Source organism: Dicentrarchus labrax, unplaced genomic scaffold (assembly GCF_905237075.1).
Source record: "Dicentrarchus labrax unplaced genomic scaffold, dlabrax2021, whole genome shotgun sequence".
NCBI classification, from domain to species: domain Eukaryota; kingdom Metazoa; phylum Chordata; class Actinopteri; family Moronidae; genus Dicentrarchus; species Dicentrarchus labrax.
In genome coordinates this window covers 20790777-20815435 of record NW_026136711.1, presented here as the reverse complement: position 1 = coordinate 20815435, position 24659 = coordinate 20790777, and the positions used below count along the sequence as shown (strand labels likewise).

General features: G+C 40.8%; 1 protein-coding gene across 3 annotated transcripts in view; it reads left to right on the top strand.

The window, feature by feature from the left end:
• bsnb (bassoon (presynaptic cytomatrix protein) b) overlaps nucleotides 1-24659 on the top strand; it is a 65119-nt gene that overhangs the window by 17116 nt on the left and 23344 nt on the right. For all 3 annotated transcript variants that reach the window (XM_051415930.1, XM_051415929.1, XM_051415928.1), the window contains exon 3: nucleotides 4039-4854. In XM_051415930.1, the coding sequence (XP_051271890.1) occupies nucleotides 4039-4854 (816 nt within the window). The remainder of the gene's footprint in view (nucleotides 1-4038; nucleotides 4855-24659) is intronic.

Genomic DNA, 24659 nt, shown 5'->3' with positions numbered 1-24659 from the left:
GGTTTGTCTTTTTTTCCAACAGGCTTAATATGATTATCCTAACTATAATTTGGGGGGGGAACCCAAGGACAATAATAATGATGGAAAGAGGAGTTCCCGCTCGTGAGTCTCTGATTGGATGAAAAGTCCCGTGTTGGATAGTGTTATGTTACACTGGTGTTGGCACTGTCCACATTACTCTGACTGTCCCCAGGGTTCACCTCCTCTACCGGCTTCTCTGCTTTCCTGATTGACGGTGAAAACCATAGCCTCATCACTCCTTATACTGGAGACTGGCAGGGGGCCAAGCCCAGGGTGCCGCTGAGCCTGTGACCTACTCTGTCTATACTAACTCGCTGAATGACTGTCAGACTGAATGACTGACTTAAGCCGTGTTTCCACCCAAAATACCCGCAACTTTTAGTCACAGGAACTACTTTTAAAAGAACTTCCTTCAGCCTGTTGTTGTCTGTTTTCCCCCACGGTCTAAAGACCCGTAAAGATTAGGCAAATTAGTCAGATGACATGTAAAAGCAACGGCTGTTTTTACACGTCATTTTTGAGGGCAGCTATACAACAACAACGACAATAGTCCATCTGTCGTATGCTTCCTTCCCCCAGTGTTACTGTACTTTTGTGAAATACTACGTCCCGGGGACTTAATTTAAACCCTGTTCCCTGTGGTGGACTGACTTCCTCCAAAGGTTCCTGGTCCATGGGGAGTCCTGGGGGAAATTCCTGCGGAGGAAACATGGCTTTAGAGACAGAATGAGAAATACTGAAAGGCAGGCAGAGTAGAACACTTAAAAGCAAAGAGCAGTGCAGTTTTAAATGAAAATGTTACGATAGCTTGGCAATGAGTCTGCGATTCTGGAGAAAGATTGTTGACATTTGAACTGTTGAAGAGTTCAGCAGTCCTGTGCACAAGCATGAACGCCCCCTGTTGCTGATTGGCCGGTATAGTGTTGCGAGCCACTTTGTCTCCCATTTACAGAGCCAGGGCTGTGTGAGGACACTGGATTTTGTTTTCAGTGCACACGCAGACCATGAAGAGATATTCATTCGCTGAATTTGACAAAAAGTGTATTGGATTAGAATCGCTGACTGCACCTTTAACAGCAGGTGGAAAAACAGTGTTTCACTGCTCCATCTGGCTGAATATTTCAAGCCTGTCCCACCTCTGATTGCGGGGTGTGGTCAGAAGTGTGCTATATTGGGCCTGTAGTGATGTCACAGCGTCCATAAGTACGCATGTACATCAGTGCAGCAAGATGATAAGTTAAACCACTGGAGGGTCTTTTTTTTTGTTATTTTGGCCCTAATTCACTACAGACAAACCTCTCCTCCCAACATCATTTTCAGTAGACGTGTAAGCAGTTAATATTTTTGATGATAGCACATTTTCTGTTGATATTTTATTCATGTGGCTAGATAGTTAGTTAGCTGTTGAGGAAAAGGCCCTTGTAAACAGTGCTGTGGTGTGAGTTGATTTTAGTGTAGATGGTACACTTGTTGTTGCAGGATCACATGGTCCACACATACCTTTTCCCTTTACACAATCACTACAAAAAGAACAGCTGTAAAATTCTGAAGATATTTTTCACAAACATTCCAAAACTACTTTTTATAATCAAAAATGAATCCATTCAGTAACAGCAAAATTTGGAAATTGTAGAGAAGCTGCATCAGAAAACAATTTTATGTCATTAATGTGGGGAGCCTGCAGGAGTTGAGCCGGCCTGGGCAGAGGAAGTCTCTAACACACACAAGCTCCCTGTTTGGGAGAGGATTCTGGAGGAAGCAGTCGTCAGATCAGCGACGTAGGCAGTGATTAAAAGGTTTGGAACCAGGTTACAGTACTTCTGACTATACCGATGTGGTCTGACGTGTGCTCTGATGTAGCCACACCAACACACCAAGTACATTTCTATATCGCTTCATAAAGGACTTTTAACACTGGAGGCTAGTAAAATGATTCTGGTTTTCAGACCTGAATCATTGCCCACATCTTAATAAATCAAATGCTGAATAATTATTAATGAATAATGAAGTGTCAGGTCAGTCTATTTATCAGGCTACGGCAAAATTAGATGTTATCAGGGTTAAGTTACTGTTTTAGCAGAGTTTCTTTTTAAACTAAAAGTGAAAGCACAGCAGTGAGTCAGCGCTTTGCTTTATGTGGAGCAATTCTACACTTTAGGTTCAGTGACTCATACTTCTGTAGCTAAAGTGTAAAGTGACTAGCCCAATAACTTATAGCTTAAAATGTGGTTAACTAAGAAGTATTACGACAATTAGTGAAGTTATTACATGAGCACAATTTAGCATACAATTAGCACACAGTCACAATGACTACAGATTAAAATATTTAAAATACCTTTTAAGTAAATACTGTCCACTTGAAATTCATCGTCAATGCTATTTGATAGTATGAGTTGTTGAGTAGTATTAGTATACAGTATTTGGATTGTATAGTGAAACTGTTGTTGAAATAGTGTTGCAGTATTCAGTTGTACTACACTGGCAATGATTTGAGCAGTTCTAAAAAAAAAAAGAAGAAGCTCAATATAAACCTTAAAAGAATAATCAGGAATCTTTTGATCACATAACGTACATAAACTTTCTTCACAGTATCTCATAGACCATAGTTTGTGAGCTTGTGTGTGAATCAATCTCCCATGGCCACAGACTTACAAAGACATTTGATTCCACAGCAGAAGTGAAAAGATCTTTCTGTATTTTCAGCTCTCAGAGTACTAAAAACTATCAGCTCAAGCCAAACAACAGTCCTCATGAATCCACCTTTACATGCTTAAAGGGAATTTTTACCCAAAGGTTTAAAGAAAAAAGCTTGCAGCTGGGCCTTCCACTTCACTCTTTGTGCCCCAGACCTCCAACCCTGCCACAACCCTTTACACAACCTTTCTCTGACTGCATTTATAATGCATTAAGGCATTATGTAATGACCACGAATCCAAGACAGCTACAATAGTGTGGCAGCTGTCAAAGCACCAGGATGCCAATTACCACGTATGGCCATGTGCCATCAGTAGGGCTTCTTTCTGACTTTCACCTTGTTATGTGCCTATATGGAGCAGAAAGAGAACAAGAAAGAAGATAGGATAAGCTAAGACATAAAGGAAATGACAACTGCAGGAGAAATAAGAGGAGAATGGTGGGAGGATCTTAATGAGTAAGGGAACATGTTGTGTAATGAGAGGGAATGTAAGAGAAAGCAAAAAGGGAAGAGGCACACAGAAAAGACATGAGGGAAGATACAAAATCAGGGCCAACCATGATTTATTGAAGAAGTCCAGAGTCCATACCGTCTGTCACATTTATTTCCCACACATTTGTTTATGGGTAAATTATGTTTTCCAATAAATGCCCATGCAGAGACACAGGGACGCTTAAATCCTTCCTCAATGAGATATTTTACATCATTCACAATTATTCTTTCGTTCAATCATTTTCCATAGACCGTTTCCCTTATTCAGAACTGGCTGGAGGCTATCCCAGCATGCATTGGATGAGGGGAAGGGAAGGCAGCCAGTCCATCACATAAACAGACCAACACACTTGTGTTCACATTCACACCATAGGCAATCTAGAGTTTTTAGTTCATGTTACTTGCATCTATCTGGGCAGTGAAAAAGTGGAGCATCCAACAGAAACACAGGGGGATGCAGGGAGAGGATGCACACACCACAACCAAGTTACTATATCTTTTTAATCATCTACAATAACCCTGTCAGTTAAAGCTTTTTTTTTATCAAAGGGAATTTTGAGCTTATTTGCTTCCTTGTCTTTAGTTTGATTAGAAGATTGATATTATTCTCATGTCTGTGTAAAAAAAAAAAGTGTAAAAACAACAAGTTGAGGTTTTATGGGGGAGTTATGCAGTGGACTGTTTCTTGGCTGGGTGCAGTCATATGGGAGTGTTTTTTCATCTAACACTTGAAAGTGAATAAGAATATTTCCCAATACGTCTAACTATTTCTGTCCTTTATATACTAAAAGATGTCATTGTTTTGTTTTTTCTTTTTTGTTCTTTCACAGGTTCAAGAGTGGCTATGTCTGAACTGTCAGATGCAGAGAGCGTTGGGGATGGACATGACCACACCACGCTCCAAGAGTCAGCAACAGATACACTCTCCTTCTCATACAGCCAAACCAGAACTTAAACCCGATGCTCCGACTCAGCCTGCACCCCAGACACAGACCCCTCCTCAGACGCAGCCTCCACCACAGGCCCATCCAGCACCTGGCCCTACCAAACAGACTGGTCCAGCTGGCCCAGGTCAGCAGCATGCAAAGCTCCCTCCAGGGGCAGTCCCTCTCCCGGGCATGGCTAAGGCCCCATCCCAGCCGGATCTGTCCCGCAGCTCTCCCGCTCACCAACCTAACCACCCACGCCAGGACCAGACTCGCAGTGCGGGGAGCTCCCCTTCACGACAGCCCCCGCCACCGGAGCAGACTTTTGGAAAGTTGTTTGGCTTTGGTGCTTCTCTTCTTAACCAAGCCAGTACTCTCATATCTGAGACTACTCAACCCCAACAGCCACCCCCAAAACCGGCCCCCAAACCAGGAGGACCTCCTGGTCCGGGGCCTGGGGCAGGTAAACCCTCAGGACCTCAGCCTGCACAACAAGGGCCTCGAGCCCCTGCTCAGCAGCAACAACAACAACAACAACAACAACAACAACAACAGCACGCTCCCCCGGACTCCTCTAAACCTAAAGCTTGTTGTCCTCTCTGCAAGACAAACCTCAACATTGGCAACACAGCAGAACAACCCAACTACAACACCTGCACACAGTGCCACCAACAAGTGTGCAACATGTGTGGATTCAACCCCACTCCCCATCTAGTCGAGGTAAGACTCTGATTTGATTTTATCTGTTTGGCTGTAACAAAGTGTCAACTGGTCTGCAATGGCTTTCAGACCATGGATGAATGAAATTAAATGGTTTATTGACACGTTTCTGTGAAATATGCTGTGTCATAGTGCAGTCGAATGGGTTGTGTTGTAACCCATATGTGGCTGTCTGGTCTTTGAGTGAAAAGCTTCATTTTACAGAGGGTTCCTGTGTGCATGAGTGAAGTATTTGGCTTCAGGTGCTGTCAAATGGCTAACAACTGCGTCTGTTTGCTCTGTCTGGTATTTTTCAACCCTCTTTTTGTATGTCTGTGCTTGTTCTGTTGTGTTTTTTAAGAATGGTTCATTATTGTTCACTAATTTTTTAACACAGAGGGATCAACAAATTACTAAAGAATATTTAATGCAAAGGACTCGAAAGGAAAAAAAGGACATTTCTGCACAGGAATGGGTGATATTTATATTTATGGTTGCAGGCGCTGTATGCAGCTTGTACACAAATGCTTAATGTAAGCCTGTGAGCTTCTTCTCTGTTCTCCTGCCTTTCTCTCTGTCTGTGTTTCTCAGTCCAGACCTGCTCTGTTCTACTCTGTCAGGGTGGCAGAGTGAAGTCCAGGCTGTGACTCACCTCATCAGTGAGCTCTCTGCCCTGGAGCTGCACAGAAGTATATGAGCAATCTACAGGAAACGAAGCCTTATCAAGTTCAATTTAATGGATAATCGTAGTATTGATTAGTCACATCTCGGGGTCAGCTGAGGGTATATTCCTCCCTTAAGTGCCCCCTTGTCCTTCGTCATCCAGTTGGTAAGAGGACTTGCAGTGGCTTCCAGAGCCAGGCAATAACAGAGTTTAATTATGCAAATCAAGTCCAATTGAATGATAGCAGTAATAACAGGCTTTCTGCAGAGCGCTGGCTTTTTATGGGAGAGCCTTGTCTTCCTAGGCATCTGGTTGTCACAGGCACTAGCACAAGCCATTCATAGATCGCTATGGAAACAGAGAGATAATTTGTTTGTCAGGCGTCTCTTTCATGCTTGGCTGCTAAGATGCTGAGAGTCTACAAAAACTTTCAGACCGCTGTTGCTCCGTTTTCATGAGAGACTGTTATTAGGTGTGTTGTGTTTCTGCTCTGCTGCGGCTGCGGTGCACAACTCAGTCCAGCATAAGGTGCATTCTTTCCAAACCTGTGAACAGTTTTTGTTGTCATTCCATGTGAGCTGGCAGGTTGGTAGCTCCAGAGTGGGTGAGAAACATTTGGACATGGTGTGAGGCTTTGTACTTTGAATCTAGACTTCTAGCTTGATTTCCACAGTCTGTTTGGCACATTCTTCCTCCTCATCCTCTCCTAATCTCTTCAAACTTTTTTGTTTCTCAATTTCTATGTTGTCGGTCTTTTCCTGCATGTTGAAGATCACCACTCCCTGCTTTTATGAGGGTGTGGTTACAAAGCCTGTAGCTGCATTATTTCCTCATGTCACTGGGCTGGTCTGATTGAGTATAAAATACAATTATAGACTAACTAGCTTTGACAATTTTGACAGTGGGGATGGCCATAACCAAATATGCAATTACGAATAGAAAAACAATTCTTGCCTGCATCTCACAATTCACAAAAACAGAAAGAAACTTTCATCTCACCTTATCGAAAAAACTATCTCTGTAGTCATGTTAAAATGTTTTGTTAGAGAGGTGGGTTGGTCTTAGGGTATGTTTCGTCAGAACAGATGCTACTGGATGATACACAGAAATATTATAGGAATACTACTGGCAGCCATGTGTCTCCATCTCTATCCACTATCCTCTCGCTCATCCCCGACTAAATGTTTCTACTTGTCACTTTTATCATGAAGGTCACACTACTCTGTACAGTCTAGTATAGCATTGAGTATTTATACTACTTAGTTTAGAGAATTGTATAGATCCAAGATGAAACAACTGGGGGGCGGAACTGCAAAAACAAAGATGCAATCACAAATCTGTCTGCTACTTCAGCCCCACAGACAGCACCATGGGCCATAGATTCTAACTTGCTCAAACATCAGTCAGATAAAGGATCACTGAGTGAGGCAGACTAGACTAACATATTCAACTAAACAACCCCACTGCCTCTGCACTCTCTCTTCTACTAGTGGACGGAGAGGAGGGATGGCAGGTTAACAAGGGGCATCCCGCCAAAACATAGCTAGATATTCTATATTTTTGTTAACAGCGAAGACCAAACCAAATGAGGTACCTGGATGGCTCACCTGGTAGATCTGGCGCCCCATGTACCAAGGCTGAGTCCTTGCTGCAGCAGCCCTTTGCTGCGTGTCATTCCCTCTTTCTTCTCCCTTTCCTGCCATTCTTTAGCTGTCACTATTAATTAAAGGCATTATCAATGCCCCCCCCAAAAAAAAAAATATATATATAAAGAACAAAACAAACAATACATTAAATCATCTATCAGTACTTTCTGAATTCACCTGCCCTCTCTAAGAAACAATAATCTCCTGAATGTAAAATAAAATAAAATCCTAATATTTTTTGTTAGGGACTATTTTCAGTTGCAGAGTGTATGCGCCATTGAGTATTTACAGCAGCAGGATGGTCTATGTGGCATTGCGTTAAAAATAAACTACGAAGCCTAATTCCATGTTAATAAAGAAATATGACACCCAGTGCAACGGCATGGCTCATTTATGTGTTTTTAATCATTTTTGAAAAAACAATGGAGCTCTAAGCTGTATCAGGCTTTGGCTACTTTAGTAGGATAGTAGAATTTGTTTTGTTACTTTCTTGGTATTAAAAAATATCTAGAACATCACTGGACTTCAGGACTCCTTAAAAGCTCAAATTGTTTTTTTATTGTTGTTGTTGTTGTTTTTCATCCAAAAAAGGAGCAAAAAAAGTTGCCTTTGACGACTCCGACTGCAAGCAGAAACAATTTACAGTAAATAAAGTCCTCCCGCGATGTTGACAGCTGAGGAAATGCTTCCACTAATAGAAAGTGACAACGCAAATGGGGAGAAAATGGTAATGAGCTGCTGATTATGTGCCAAAGTAATTAAAGCAATTAAAAAACAACAATAAATGGTTAAACTACAGTGGCTATAAAAAGTATTCACCTTGGACTTTTTCAGGTTTTCTTTTTTTTACCACATTGACAGTGACCGTAAAGAAAATACTGCACTGTGAAAAAGGTAAGAACTAAAACATAAATGACAACAACATCGCTTTTACTATGTCATAATTTAAGTACCATTAATAGACCTCCTGCAATGAAACTTTCTGTGACACTACGTCGGGAGGATTTTTTTAAAATGATCTGTATCTTGTTGAAATCCTGAAAATGCAGGAAATATTCATGAAAATACATTTTCTGTCACCCCATGAGTGACACAATGCATAATTCATTGAGAACAAATTAGGCTGAGCTGTATCATATAAAAAAATAGTCAGCCCCCTTTTTATCTGTGATGAGACGTTGAGTGCTAGCGTCTGTGCAAGAACGAGTGGAAGAACGGAGGAGGAGCGAAATGAAAGAGGTGATAGATTGAGGAGGAGGAGGAGGAGGAGGGAGAGAGTGAGACTCAGAGATAATGAGTGAGATGAAGCCAACTGTTTGTTACGTTGCTCAATATTTCACATCAATTAGTGCTGAAAGTCATTTGTGGCTCTGAGTAAATAAGATGTCCTTGTTTTGGGACCGTTTCCTCCCCCATTACGCTTCTCAAGGAGATTAAAACCAACCATGTGTCATTGTCACCTCCCCAGAGTTTGGATGTAAATAGAACATAAAATGTTTTCACTGGAGTGTTTAGCTGCTCAATCTGATTTACAGTACACTGCATGTCAGTTCTCATTCCTGCTTTGCTCTGTCTTCCTCGCTCTCCTTCCGCTCGCATGGGCAAACTCCAGCCTAGTGAAGTAGATACAGCCATGCCTTTGCTTTTTTTGTTTGACTGTAAATACAGATTGAGGTGTGTTTGACACAATGCATTATGTTTCAGTTCCCGGCAGTCTCACTATAATATTGTTCTTCCATCACCAGTTTTCCCATATGCCTAACTTTTCGTTCCCACGGTTGGGCAGGAGTACTGATCTGATTCTGTGTGTCTATTATTATGATGTAGAAGTGTGCCCTGTTTGTAACAAGGCGAAGGCCCTGAGTGGATCATTAGTAAAAGGACAGAATTTCTCTCAGAGCTGTAGAAAAAGTGTAGAGAAACAGAAAACATAGCTCATCAATAATTCAATGAGGTGCTATTATAAATAGTTCATGCAGTGTGGAGCAGTGAGAGAGCTGTGTTTGATTCCTCATGTCACATAAGGTCAGTGTGTGTCTTGATGCCTGTGTGTATACATGTGCATGTGTGTGAGAGGAGAAACATATACATGCATATTAGTTTTACTGCAGGGGCCTGTTTGTAAGTGAGTTTGTGAATATCAGCAATAGGGTGTGTTTGAGAGCTTAGAATCAGATTTATTAGGGAATAAAATACTGTTAAACTTACAAAAAAGTCTGCTTACTTTTTCAGAACATATATTTGATCCCTCATATCAAACATATTCTTTAACTTTTCTGGCAACTCAGAGCAGTTTTATTCCTACATTTACACTTGCCACTTCAGCCTAAATATGCCTTTTAACTTGTAAGTAAGACTCTCTCTCATCTACAGTATTATGGTGGATCAGACAAACTTCAGTTTAATATTAGCATATGTGTCAGCAAAGTAAGGTTCAGCTGTGGTCTATCTTGGCTCTGGTCCTTGGTCACAAAGATTTAGTCTGCCAGAAGCAAGACAGAACTAAGGCCAGCGTTTAAATAACTTGTTTACATCAAAATATTTACCTACAAGTTACTCATTATTTTACATTCTGTCCGCTGTTTACGTGCTCATTATGTCACCTTTACCAGCATGTAGTCGTTGCACTGTACATGATGAAACCATAGACAGAAACCTTTAGGACACACATATATGCACACACACAAGGGCACTCTCACAGTCTCATTCTGTAATATGCTCAGCTGTGACAAAGCAATTACAGTCAGAGACTGTGCAGAGAGAGACCTTTTAACAGTCTGTAACACTGTCTGCAGCAGTTACATATTGACTCACTTTTATGTGCCTAGAACACAAAGTGCAGTAAACTGTGCACATGATGAAATGTTCATAATGAGAAATCGCTCATATCCAACAGCAACTGAGAGCTATACACAGATGAAATCTATACCTTGAATTATAGAAATTCTTGATGGTAATTCTATGAATTAAAATGTTTCCATTCAGGACTACAAATTGCCCGACAGACTACAGTGCCCTTGAGGACACACCCGACATAGAGTCAACATATGTAGAACATGTAGTATTTGTGTGTCAGAGCTCCTCAGGAACACAGTTTGTGCTCTCACACAGAGCCACAGTATAGATGAACATGTCATTCTCATTCTCAAACATACTGGAAGTGTTTTCTGAAGGTTGGCACCAGCCTGTGTCTCCCTCAGGAGTCCCATCCAAAGCCAGATGGCTGCCGGCATCATGCATCCAAGCCTGCCGTGCTCAGCCTGCCTGCTCCCAAAGTGATGATGGTACACCATCACAGATTCAAACACCCACCCGGCCTCAATCAGCTGCTTGCCACCTTTTAATATTTCCATATTCCTTTGCGCTGCGCGTACTATGTACTGCGCTGCACATATAGTACTGATGCAAGAATTCAGATTCACACGCCCACGTGCATCTTACACATGCTGCACATGCCAGGATGCCTGTATTCACGCCCACTGAAACACAATACTGGGACATGAGTAATATTTTAGCAAAATATGCAATATTTGTCAGGTCACTGATTATTTCAGGTTATTTTGTGTACTTGTAGTTCATTCAGACAACAATAACACCATTATATCACTGTAGTTAGATACAAACTGCTGACTACCATTTTAAAATGCTAATGGTAACATTGGGTACTTTTAAAGACATTTTTGAGCTCTGCAAACACCCACAAACACACTCACATACAATATGGACGCCTGCAAACATTATTGTACTTCACCCTCCTGTTCTCCTATTTCAAATACATTAAATGGGTGTGCTCATCTCGCTGTAAAACTGCCAGTGAGCCAAAAGCAGGAATATATTCTTATGAAATATATAATTGTTGGCTTGTACCTTATTGTATTTTAACTCTCTCAACTGGTTTGCAGTTCTCTTACATTATCCAGATTTAGGTTATGTGCCAGATACATAAAATGTTCTTGACATTCTTTAATGTGACATTGTGGTTGTTTTGTTCTCTTGTTTCTCTTGTTTCAGGATGGATCTACACATGCACCCTCCTTCTCTTTGCACGTTTCAGTGCTCCTCTCCCTTCGTTTGCATTCCTCTTCCTCCTGTCTACATGCCTTCGTTGGAGACTGCTTGCTGTTGACACATTGATTGAATTGGCAATTACTTCTGGTTGAAACGCAAGCAGTTGACATTGCAACACGGGTACTCAGCCCTCTTGATTCAGTGTGCGCTCTGTTGATTTAGCAGCAGCAGGGCAAGCATCTAAAAACCCCTGCACATAATAAGTATTTATAGGAGGTGATACAGACACAAAGAAAAAGAGAGTGAGACAGAGAGGGGTGTGTGTGTGTGTGTGTGTGTGTGTGTTTGGGGGGGGTGGTGTCCTCATGGAAGGGGCTAATAGTTGAGAGTGTTTCTAATCCGCGTTGAGGGAGCGTAGTGATCCCCTTGAGTATGGTGCTTAACCCCAACTCTCCATTGTAAAGATCCACCCACACAAATAAGTACCATCTGAGAATACTAAGCCTTGTTGGATGATTAAACTGAGACAATGCCATTTTGACTTTGTCTGATACATAAATTAGCACTGAATAGAGCGTAATGGCGAAACAATAGTTTCCCACCTAAACCGTGTATTACTAATGAGGCGTTACATGTTCAGCTTAAATTACATGAGGCATGTTTACCCCAAATCCTTGTGCCCCTGTACACTCGCTGATAAAATTCAGCGTGTGGCCGTGCTGCAGTGGACAGGAAGACAGGAAGATGATGTGTGATGTACAGCACTGACTGCTTCCTGTTGAGATTATGTGGCACCCAGCACAGATGGCTCGCTGGTTTGGAGGCTTAAATGCCACTCACTCTCATCTCTGGGACCTTTGTGTTTGGCAGCAGGCTCTGGCCTCAGACTGAGCTGGAGTTGCATACACTTTGTCTAAACTCCTGTATGTTACTGACCGGCTGAGAGATCCAGGGCAAAACTGTTGTGCTTTTTAAGATTTTGGGAATTTTGCTGCCATAACTCTTTTTCCTGATTCTAAACTGGAGAGTGACAGGAAATAGAAAAGGGTGAGAGGGAAACCTAGCACCTTTCGACACTGGGATTGCATTGTATGTGCCTTATTCTACTAAACTTCTGTGCACCACATGCATTCATTTTTCATGAGATATCTTTGAGGTCAACCTCGACCTGTTCCAAGCCCTGTCTGTACCAGCAGCAATATCAGCCGTTTTGATGAATGACTATCTAGGAGCACAGTGACCATATTGAACTTGAATTACTCCTCGAGTCCTTTTTATGCAGTTCTATCTTAAAATGTCCTTTCTCTCCTACCTTGTGAGGGAATGTGCTTTGAAGCCTACAAGGGACCTCAGCATTGGCTTAATCACCTCTTCAGAACTCATCATCTTCAAGGCCTGGTGGCTATGCTAACGAGTTTTAGCAATGCTCCAGGGGCCGCTGGCAGTGCTGTGTCTATCCTCGCTGTCAGACCCACAGAGGTGGGGCGGAGCAGTTCTCCCACCCCTGCTACTGGGTCCTCCTGTCTCAACACATCACTTCACCCGCCTCATCGGTGCTCCTGCTCTCTTTTCCCCACAGCACCTCAGGCATGCGACTACTCCCTAATGCTGGCATTAGGAAAGAAGGAGGGGGTTAGTTGAGTGTGCGCTATGCTTAGAGGCTACAAAAACTAAAAGGCTGGCAACACAAATGTGAGATTATGGAACAGAGACGTGCAGTTGTACGTCAGGGAAAAAAAAAAAAAACACAGCCAGACCAAGGGAGAGCTATAATGAAAGAGAACAGGAGATTGAGAGACAAAATGAAAGAGATAAAGCTCACTGATCGCTCAGATATTACATTTAACCCCTTGCTAATCTTCTCAGTGCTGCAGCTGTCGGGCAGCAGTGGAGATGACCAGATCAGTGAGGGTCTGGGCCGCTGCTCTGACAACAATAACAACAATAGTGAAAGCAGCATGAGGACCATTACACTCAGCCTGAGAGATGGTCCTCCCACTGCCTCCATTAGTGAAGACACTGAGGCTCCACTACCAGTGCAGTTTACTGCTGGGGGCGTGACACAACAACTGAAGGCAGGCTAATAGTTCCTAATGGGTCACTTGGCCACTGTCATTTACCTGCATTCTTATAAACATCTTACTTCACAAGCCAACACATAAGGGGAGTGTTTTGGTCTCAAAAGTATAACTGGTTCCTTTAAAAAGAAAAAAAAAATGTTCCTTTTATACCAGTTAGTTCAAAAAGATGCTTCACGGACGATCAATCTACGGTGCCTAATGCATTTTGAACTTTGCTATCCCTCCTGACAATCACTCACAACAACATCACCACATGGTCTGCCAGCTTGACCATCCTTCCATTAACAACTCTAATAGGTAAAATGACCACAGTACAAAGAAGTGAAATTACATACATTTCCTACAGGCATGTCAGCCTCCTAAATGGCTTCCATACATGTATGAGTTAATGTATTCCTGTATTAGCAGTAGCAAGTCATCCATCACAAGTTGCTAGCTTGAGACATCAGTGAATGATTTACAGTCAAAGTATGAGACAAGCCCGAAGTAGCAGCCAGCTTATCCTTAAATGAACTTCAGCAAATGTTGCCACTTGTGTCACGTTCCTACTGTCTTGAGAAACTGCTTCTTATTGTGAGCAATGAGGTTCTACATGATCACAGTTTATTTATGCCAAAGCTACAATAGTTTGGTTGTTTTTGATTTATGTATTTGTGTTTTTATTTCTGCTCTTCTCAGTGGAAAAACCATGATGTCACACTTTTCTGTGACCCAATCAGGGTTTAGGAACATTTCAATTACATATGATGACAGCTGTGGGTTGTTGCTTATGTTGCCAGGCCACTGCCAGTCAAATCTGATCAAACCACACATACAAAGTCACAATGAGGCAAATTAACTTTGTTGAGCATTTACTAATTAATATTTAACATTATAGACAAATATTTGTTTTCGATAGGGCTTTAAAGAATATTAATCTTCAGTACATGTTGTAGTTCATCTGAAGTGTTAAAATAAAGACTTGCCTTTGCCATTTCTTTGCTTAATGTTTTAATATCAGACAAATTGGTATATACATTTTTCTTGTGTGTGGCCACAGTCCTGTCACTGCGGACATGTTGAATTGACATTATGTCACTGTTTACCTCTCCCTTCTTGAGTCTCACACTTACTTAAAGGAAGCAGTTTATCTGAAATGAACGTGTCTGAAATATATATTTTTTCTGAACTTGTTCCAGTATATTAGCCATCTGACTAGACGCCGGTGATGGGTTAGAGCGTGAGTAACTTGTCTAAATGATAAATGTGAGATACATGAATTGTATTTGCTTGGCTATTAGCTGTATATTTGCCTGGCAGGAGTATTAGAAACTCATCTAAAATAAAACAGGGCTGAGGAGACAGCCTGATTAACTTGTCCTGGGGACAGACATATGTGACAAGACACATGACTTGTTTTGGCTCGGCTGCCAGCCCCTGTGTAAAATAGGTTTGTTTGGCTGTAGCTTGATTAATGCTTTAGAAAACAGATGTATGTTTAGAGGTTTGACTTTTGTTTTTGCCACTGCTTTTATTCTGTTTTTGCCTCAGTAGAGATTTGCTTGGGACTGTTTAATCTTCCTGTGAGTCCATGGGAGTGAACAAATTACCCATGGCATCACCCATCCTCTGTATGACGCTGCAGGCAAGCTATACTGTTATTGACTAGTGCAAACTGACTCAATCTCATTCAGCCAAACTGAAATTCTATGTCTTATTATCTCGCTGACATTAAGCATGTATACTGATTAAAGCCTGAAAAGATGGAAAACAGCGAATGCACAATTGAGGTAATGTAGGAAGGTGAAAATAAGACACATCAAAGACTTCTTATTATACTGACTGCATTTGACAGTTTGACCACAGAGAGAGGTGCATTCACTAAACTAAGCTGAGCTTCCGCTCTGGGTGCCTTTTAAGTAAGATTGCAGAGGAATAAACACTGCAATTCATCTAGAATATTCTTAAGGCAAATTAGCAGAGCTGGGCTAAAAAGCTTTCCAAAAAAAAAAACTAAGGAAACAGTTAAATACCACCATCTTGTGCCTACAGAACAGCTTTGGTTGTCCTTTGAATGTTGTCATACAAGTTCTGAAGTGTGTCAAGTGGGATATTAGATTGTCCTCTAGGACAGATTTCACTTCTTTGAGGGATGAAGGAGGTGGATCCAAATAATGTCCCTTAAAGATTCAGTTATATTTAGACATGGAGGAGGCGATGGCTTAGGGTTATTATATGTCTCTATTATATGCCTTGTTTAGGAGTTTAATACCTCATTTTGCGTCATCGTTCTTGTTGGTCTCTAATCTATTGTTATTCTTGCCTAAGAAAGTCAGAATACACATTTTGATGATAACTCTTGGTTTTCTGTGGTAATGGCTGCTGATACCTTTACAGATTCAGAACTGTAACAAACAATGTGCTTTAAGGGCATTTTATGGCTTCTTTTAAGTTAAACTTGCCCAGATTTAGCAGAAGGGTTGAATATCATTCACCAGTCTGCTTCTGAGCCAGACTCAGTTGAGATGAAGATGTGTGGTCAGGCTTTCAGACAAAATGATCTTGTGGGATCACTTGGATGTCTTGGTGCTTTACACGGTGTCTTATTTATGCATCGAGAGCCCCTTACTGAGGCTGGACAGTCACCGATATTATCAGCCCCTGTGTGCAGGGCAAAAAGTGGGCACCTGTTGTCCCTATCGAAACAAATGAAAACAGACAGAATAAGTGAATAAAGAGCAGAAAACATGACTTGACCCTGTGCTACCCAGCCCCTGGAGGGACAGCAGGGACACACACACTTAATGGCAGATGACACACTGTTGTCCTGCAGCAACACACTCTGCTGGAGAAAAGTTATTTCACATGTAGACTGCTACTGTTATGGAAAAAGTAAAGGATAGGTTTACCTTTTAAGAAAGACAGATTTTCTCTGCAAAAAAATAAACAAAATCAGACATTTATGTTTCCCAGAGGATGAATTGTAATCACTTTGGTAATCCCTTAACTTTTCATGTAGTGCCATCAATGGGTCAAATTGTGGTTTATGACCAAATACCTGCAACACTAAAGCTATTCCCTTCAGCTGTACTTTGTGTTTGTGCTAATTAGCAAAGGTTAGCATGCTAAAATGCTACACAATTGGAAGGGTGAAAGATGGTGAACATGGTCAACATTACCTCCTAGAAATAAGCGTGTTAGCATTGTAAAAGTGAGCATGTTAGCATGCTGACGTTAGCACTTAGTTCAAAGCACCACTTTGCCTAAGTAGGGTGTTACATAACTCCTAGTGTGGCTGTAGACTCTTAGTCCTGATAAGATACAATATATATATATATATATATATATATATATATATATATATATATATATATATATATATTGGTTGTTTTTGACTGTTATTCCAATGTGTAAGCAAGGTTGCACTATAAGGAATTTTGTCTTTTTCAGATTTACTTATGATAGCTGGGCACATGCAGTGGCAGTCGGGATGTGCAGAGGGTTGTTTGCTGAGTTTTGTGCAAATGCATGTATTTAAAGATGTGGAGGTGCTTGCAACCCCTCTCACAATTATATCAGGTTTTATGTCTTGTTTTCTACTTTAAAGACTACTACTTCCTCTTCATTATTTTCAAATCTGAGTAGCTGGGACAAGATTCTTTGAATGTGTGTTCAGACCGATTTGATTTTAAACTGACTGACTTTAAACTGCAGGTGGGCCTTTTGGACATGCCACTGTGACCCTGAGGTAGAGGAAGGACTATTTGCTATTCAGAACAATGTAGTATTGAGACTCTATATCTGGCCCTACAGAACGTATTGTGATGACTACCTACTAACATTTTCATATATTCATATTGAATGCACTGGGTGGAACTCTACGACTGTGAGTGAGTTGAGTCCTGCTTGCTCAGTGGATGATCCTTCATTTCCTCTCTAATCCACAGGCCTGACCACATGTCCCCATTGAAGGAGTCCCAGGGGATTGACCTATATACCTGCTGACTCTTACTGACCTGTCACAGGCGTGGTGTGGTGTGGCGTGGCGTGGTACAGCCTGGCACACTGCTGTGACATGTGCTCGCTCACGCTTTGCACTGCGCACTTGGTAGTCTTAAAGCACTGTTCATTCAGACTGTGCATAATAGAAATGGATACTGTGGTTTACATGGCTCAAATAGGGCTCTGCTGATTGTTGATTCTAATTGTGAATATTACTGCGCTGAAACAGGGTTGACTATTTTTGGTTATTTTTGTAGTGAATTTAATTTTAGTTGAATGAAAACTTTAACAAATATTGTTACATTTTTGTTTATATCTGTATTTTACATGCAGTGTTTTTAGGTCTTCTTATGCTTCCTTACTGGTAATAAACGTGTGTGTCGACTCTACGTGTCGGCACTAAACCTTGCATGACATATTTCCCCACTCACCTTAAATTCACCCCATTCACACCTGCTTGGCAGTGCGCCCCTGTGCACGTGGTAGTTAATAATTCACACTGACCCTCTGCTCCCCTGACCTTCAGTTGTTACGAATTAATTATGACCTCCTCTGTCGTACACCTCATTAATCTCTCTGAGACACAGAACTTGAAGGATTATTATGAAGATTTCTGCCTTTTTTGTTACATAGTTATCGTCTTTATTTCAGCTCTTTGTTCTTACTTGGAGGGTTGACGTGGCCGTTGCTTTTGTTGTGCATTGTCAAAAGTAATTTACATTCAGGTAATGACCAAGGCTGTTTTGATGGGGAAGATGTGAAAGCTATTGTTGAATTATTTTGGGATAACTCATGTAAGAAGGAGGGTATGCAAAGTTTGACATTTAGAAGTAAAACTTTGTGGGAGAGGATTACACATGATGCGTGACAGTGTTGCTGCAAATGTTTAATATTTCCATTCTCTGCTGTCACGTTTCCATTCGCTCACTTTCCTTCGCAGAAAGTTTGTAGCTGTCTTTCTTAACATTGCCTCAGTTTTCTTTTACATTTGTGATTCCTGTTTTGGCACGGAAACACTCGGAAGTGATCGTTCTTTCCTTCCTGTTAATAAGCACCTAAAATATTATATCTCAGTGACGGCGTTTAATGACAGCTGACATTTCTTGCTCACAGCTTGTAGTCTGGTTCCTGGCAGAGAAACCGTGCGGGGTACAGACTCTTGCTGTGAGTTGACTGACAGTGAGAGGAGAATACTGAGGCTGTGTAGGTTATGCATAGTATGTCTGCTTGCACATGTGTTCGTAGACTTTGCTGATCAACGTATTAAAAAATACCGGAGTGTACGTGTGCTTATGTCAGAAGTAAAGTGGGGCAGGTGGGTGTGACTGTCAGGGAATAAGAGCTAAGTTGATGTTAAAAAGGTTGGTGATAAATATGCAGCCTACTCCAAGTGCAATATTTAGCAGGATGCTTCAATCTGACTCTGTGAATGTTTGTTTTTCTGGTCTGTGCGTTCATCATGTTGTGTGGGTGTGTGTGCTCCCACAGGGCTCTATATCGCTTTATGAAAATTATGCACTCTCTGGCTCCCTCCATGGGTAGAAAGTGTTAAAGCTTTCCATCATGTTCTTGCCTCACCAGCAGTTACAGTTAACATTTCTTTTGTGCATTTTGGCCTTTATTTCATGGTTGCAACTAAAAACAGAAAAAGTCTGTATCTGTGTCTGTGTCTGTATGATAAGTATTTTCAGCTGAGCTGGTGTGACATGCAGTGTAGTATTTTTAAGGCAGATCACACACTCCACTGGGGGCATTCTTATTGTAGTAGTGATGTCTTCCTAAAGAAAACCAGTAACCACCTCATCTCAGATACTATCTAAAGAGAGACTGCATGGGTGCATTTAAAGGTGGGGTGAGTCATTCTGGAAGAAGACAGTTGATTGTTGAGTGTCATACCCAGGTCATTAAATACAGACACTTTGTAATGGTAAATGAAAAGCAAACACAGTGGGTCGGAGCGAGCCACACAACACACACGTCAGTATTTGACAAGCTGGGAGTGAGAATCAACAATGAACAATATTTCCTTTAAGCTAGAAGCTGGAGTCACCCACTGGGAGTTTAAAATGTGTGCAAAAATAGAGCAATCACTGCATCACTATTATTTAAAAGGAAGAAATGAATCCAAATGAGGTAGGAACAAACATTCAATTACTTGAATTAATACATGTACAATGTACTGGCTTGTCTTGTTTTTCACACTGGATTTATCAAGAAGCAGTTTTAACATGAACAATTAAATATAACTACTTTACAGAGCTAAAAGGAGAGTGGCCAGAAGCACAACTCCAAATGAATGGAATTTTTGCTAAACCGACTTCTGTTCTTGCTTTCCCCAAGTGGCCAAAAAAAATTGGTTATTTTAGGTTTAAGTTTCAAGTTCAAATAATGTAATTAATTTTAGACTATTTCCATATATTTTTTATAATTGTGAGGAGTCTTGTGTACTTGTGGAAGTGTGTAATAGGTTGATTAGCAGAACACAAACAATCCTGGCTGCTTAAAACCCTCTTTTGAGGAACTCTCTGGGAGACTTCTTTCATTTTTCCTTTTCTGTGCAAGTTTGTCTGAAGTAAGTTGACTCCTTTTTGTACTTCACTGTAGTTTTTTACAACCTTAAAAACACTTTTTATAGCTTGCAGTTGATCTGCTACTTTTGAGGGCTTGGTCTTCTTGCTCCATTACATTTTAGCAATTTTTGCCTTTATTGGATCATTTTAAATTGAGAGAGACAGTAAACATGGTCGGATTTTAATTCAGGATGGTACATTCCTTAATCAAATTAGCCCCATCTGAGCGATTTCAATTTGCCATTCACATACCTGCTTTTAGCCTTGGTCGTCATTAGTGGTTTGCAGTCTGGATAATTTATATACTTTCCTGCTGCCTTACATAATTTGGTGAATTTATACAGACAGACACACATGCATACTTGCACAGACATGTGTTCGCATGCACACACACACACACACATTGTATGAGTGATCAGGGCTGTAATGTCTCAGCAAGCTCCTCTGAGAGGGATCAATCTATGAGAATGGGATCAATCTCTCTGACCTTTTCCTTGTGGTAACCTGCGGTGTTCAATCTCTCATTATTTTGACAGTGAAAGGGCAGCTTTTCCGGCTCTGAGCTGACTGGATGGAGCATCACTTTACTGCTGGTGTTCACACTATCCACCTTTGTCTCTCATAACAGATTCAGCTTCACTCACTAACTGCTCTCTCAACTCCACTCTTGGTACATTGCCAACTGAATGGCGAAACCCACATAATAGAATTCACATTTTCTATTGCGTCAGACACACCAAACACTTGCTGTATACTTCAGCTGCACTACTTTATGATTCAAACTTTGTGGACACCATACACTTAAGATCACTTTCTGGGTATATGGTGTAATATTTACTGCAAAGATGTACCACTGAGAAAAAATACAGTTGTTGGAGAAGCTCCACAATACTTCATAAGAAAAACGTATATATTTCTAGATTTAAATGTTTTATTGCTACAAAAAAAAAAAAACCCATAAACATCTTCAATAATTTGACAACGCATTATCTAGCACAACAGATATAGAAAACAACCAAATACAGAAACAAGCTGCAAATACAACAATATATAGAAAGCACAACCAAATAGAGAAAACATAAAACACAGAAACACTGACGCTAAAACTGAAATATAGAAGTTGCCAGGGGACACTAAAAAGCAATGAACACAAATTCCTGCAATAATATCTCAGTCACACAACCAAAATGTTTGAACTGATACACAATTAAAGTTCCAGTGTGTAACATTTAGGAGGCTCTATTGGCAGGAATGAATACAACAAGCATATGTTTTCTTCAGTGTATAATCACCTGAAAATAAGAATCGTTGTCTTTTTGTTACCTTAGAATGAGCTTTTTATCTACAGACACATGTCGCCTTCTGAGTCCACCATGTTAAACCCAAGTGTGAACCTATCGTGACGTCACCCATTGGTTTGTGGAGTACTGTTTTGAAGCCTTGAGTTTGGCGTTTTGGCCACCGGCATGACAGTTAGATGGAGCCAGCGGATCTATGCTCATTGGCTGCGCAGATTTGACTTGTCCGTAGCAAGAAAAAAATGGCGACTCACCTTGTCACACACAATCTCGTATTACAGCTAAACAGTACACTAAAATATGTTTCTGAAATGATTTTAGGTTTATTTTAGAGAAATAGTCAACGCAGTAGCAGAATCTTGCTTCATATTTGATCAGCACTACCTAGTTTAAGAGTTTGATTTGAGCTTCATGCGCTGCGCTGGACTGACTCACTGAGAAGGACCTGTCAATCATAAGGTAGCCACACCCAAAAGCATACGCAGCTTTATTGTCTATTTTACTGTAAATGAGACCATCATTTACTAAATGAACATCATAATGTATGGAAGAAGACGTAAAACTAGCGATTGAGACCATAAACTCGTTAGGAAACTGCTCATAAATGAAGTTGGCTCATTCTCCATTAGAGTGAATGGTATGAGTGTGTTATTGCAGCCAATGGAGCTCCCCCTGCTGGCCTTTACTTAGAATGCAGGTTTTAAGGCACTTAAGCTTTGGCTTCCCTTTTCAGACCTGGAAGACAAAACCAAACACTGACTCTGGGAAGGGCCTTTCACGTTTTTCCTTGGACAGGAAGATGAAGAGAGGGAGTTGCAATCAGCTCATTTTTCAACACCATGTATAGTCAACTTACGTAAAAATTTTTATGCTGCATACTATATATGTTGTCAAATTCGTGAAGATGGTTTCTTAAGTTGCCTGTGTTTTATCTATTTACATGTGTTTTGACTAGTGGCAGTGCATTGAGCTCTCAGGGACACCGTAGAATTAGTTAGAAGGACAAAAACATTAGACAGGACTGTAACTGTGGCAATATAGTTCTGGCTTTAGTGTAGACATCAGTGAGTTCAGTAGAGGTTAGCTTGTCTATTAAGCTCTCTCTTTGTGACTCGCTTGTGCCAGATCCCGAAAGGTTCAAGTCAAATGTAAAATGTTAAATTCGACATGACGTTTTGATAAGAAATGAAATAAACTTATTGATGCTATAGCTGCACGGGTGACAGCAGAGACCATTAGAAGTGTGCAGTGTTCAAAAATCCTTTGGTCTGTCAAAAAGTCCTAAAACTGGATGCTGAAAACCCCCTCTGTTGTTGATATATTACATGTTTCAGTGGATACACCAAAAGCTTGAAATGTAATTGATAGATTACAGTCAGTGTGTAGTCTTGTCAGCCACTGAGTTACAGTTCAGAGCCAAGGATAAGTACACTCTCCACTGAGCAGACAAGTAAACCTCCTGCCATTTAATGAGGTTACCAGTTCACTAACAACATGATCTCACTAACAAACGTGGCCTGCCGCCGCCACACAACTGTGCTGCACACACACGCACACACACACACACACACACACACACACACACACACACACACACACAAAGAATCCCCCCAAAACACAAAAAGTGAGATATCCAGTGATTGATAAAAAAACAGCAGAACAGAGCTGAGCTTTTTTTTTTCCTCCTTGGAGAAAACATTTCATTATCTGTCTCTCTTTTGTAGTTTTAGCTGTAGTGTAATTTCTATGTATTGAGCTGTCAAAGTGCTGTTCTGCAGAGGTCAGTTAAAAAGTAGGAGGGGATTGCCACAGTGAATTGGTTGCTCTGTTTTCAGCGTGCATTAAAGGCCTGTCTCAGAAGCACAGAGGCTCTGTCTTTTATACGGACCTGATTTTCTCCACACAGTGTGGGTAGAGGTGGGAAGCACAGCCCACATCGCTCACTGCTGTACAAGCTAAGGCACTCTACATGAATAATTTGCTACTCCCAGCTCCGGTTTGGCCTTGCTCCTCTCTCCCTTTCACCCACGCAGTGATGTTATGCTGATTCAGGAGCAAAGAGGAGAGTTTGGCATTGCCAAAATGGCAGGAAGAAAGCTTCTTCATAGAAGACAAATGTTCATTAGTGTCTAATTTAGGTAGCTAATTAAATTCTGCTCTTATGAACATACCCAAAAAATAGTAAAAGCAGCTTTGATGTGGTTTTGAGGAAGTTGGAAGTGGGTAGAGACTTCAGAGATTGGGAGCTACTTTAGATCCGATGATTATGTGATCATGTGGATGCATGTGTTCATACAGTGCACACATGTATAAGATTGTAGCATAGCTTCAGTAGTCCTCTGTCGGTCCCATTGTGCACTAGCTGTCCACAAACAAACAGACGCTGACATTTCTCCACAACATTTTTTTTTGTTTTTTTACATGTGAAAGAACCGGCACAGATGGCTAGTTCTGAGAGTACTGCACCTGTTTATATATAGCTTCTCAGTAGAGCACTTGAGAGAGATGAAAACAAAGCAAGTCTGTCTGTTTGGCATGCCAATGGCTCCATCTACGCTTCGTGGTCTCAGTTGAGACAACAGATTCCTGTAGGATTTGGGCATGCTAGGAAAAGTTTAATCTTGAACAGAAAAATAGCATCAGTAAAAATAGTATGTTACACAGTTTTCAAATGTAGCTGCCATATCTGTGTTCTTTTACATTTACATGTGGCAGTTATTGTATTCAGGAATGTCACTTTGTGGGTGAAGTTAAGTAGTACTCTTCGTCACAGTTGTTTTTTTGTCCTTGAAAGGTTTTTAAACTTGCCAAGCATTTGCCTGTCTCTTATTTTATCTCCTTTTATGCTAAAAAAAAATGTTGTAGCTGCCCACACTATTCCAGCATTATCCTCACTGAAATGCATATTTTCACAGACATGATTCAAATGGCATAATTAAAAAAATCTAAACGAGGGAGTTGAATAATTTAACACTCATGTTGCATAAGGTATATAATTGAGTTATTATTAACAAAAGAACTGAAGTCTAAAGGTACCAAAGCTGAATTAATCAAACTTTATATTAACGCCTAAAGGTTCAGTCTCACCACGTTCTCACCACAATGGGTAATATCCAGTGTGTGCAATCTGCCTGTCCAGCACCACCAGGGTTTATTACTCAATAAATATAATTTGTTACTTATTACTCCTTACTCCTTTCAAAAGTAATATTATTACTTTACTTACTACTCCCTGCCAACAGTAATTAGTTACACTACTATGTCCTTTCTCATCAAAATTCATACTTTACATGTGTGAATGTCAGAGTAATCACCCAGGAAGCACAGCTAAGGCTTAAACTAGCAGTTTTCTTTGCAGCCTATTAATAAGCTTAAAAGCACACCTGGCTCAACCTGATGAAGAGACACAATGTTTTAAACAACATCTGTTATTTAGAGATGTGGTCCTGCAAATTATTTTCTTTTTACCCAAGGATCTGTCTGAAAGACTTAGAGTCAAACATGTCATCCACCACATACAGTATCTAGCCACAAACTTTGTTAGTTCTGTGTAGCTTGTAGTCAGTTGCTGAATGTAA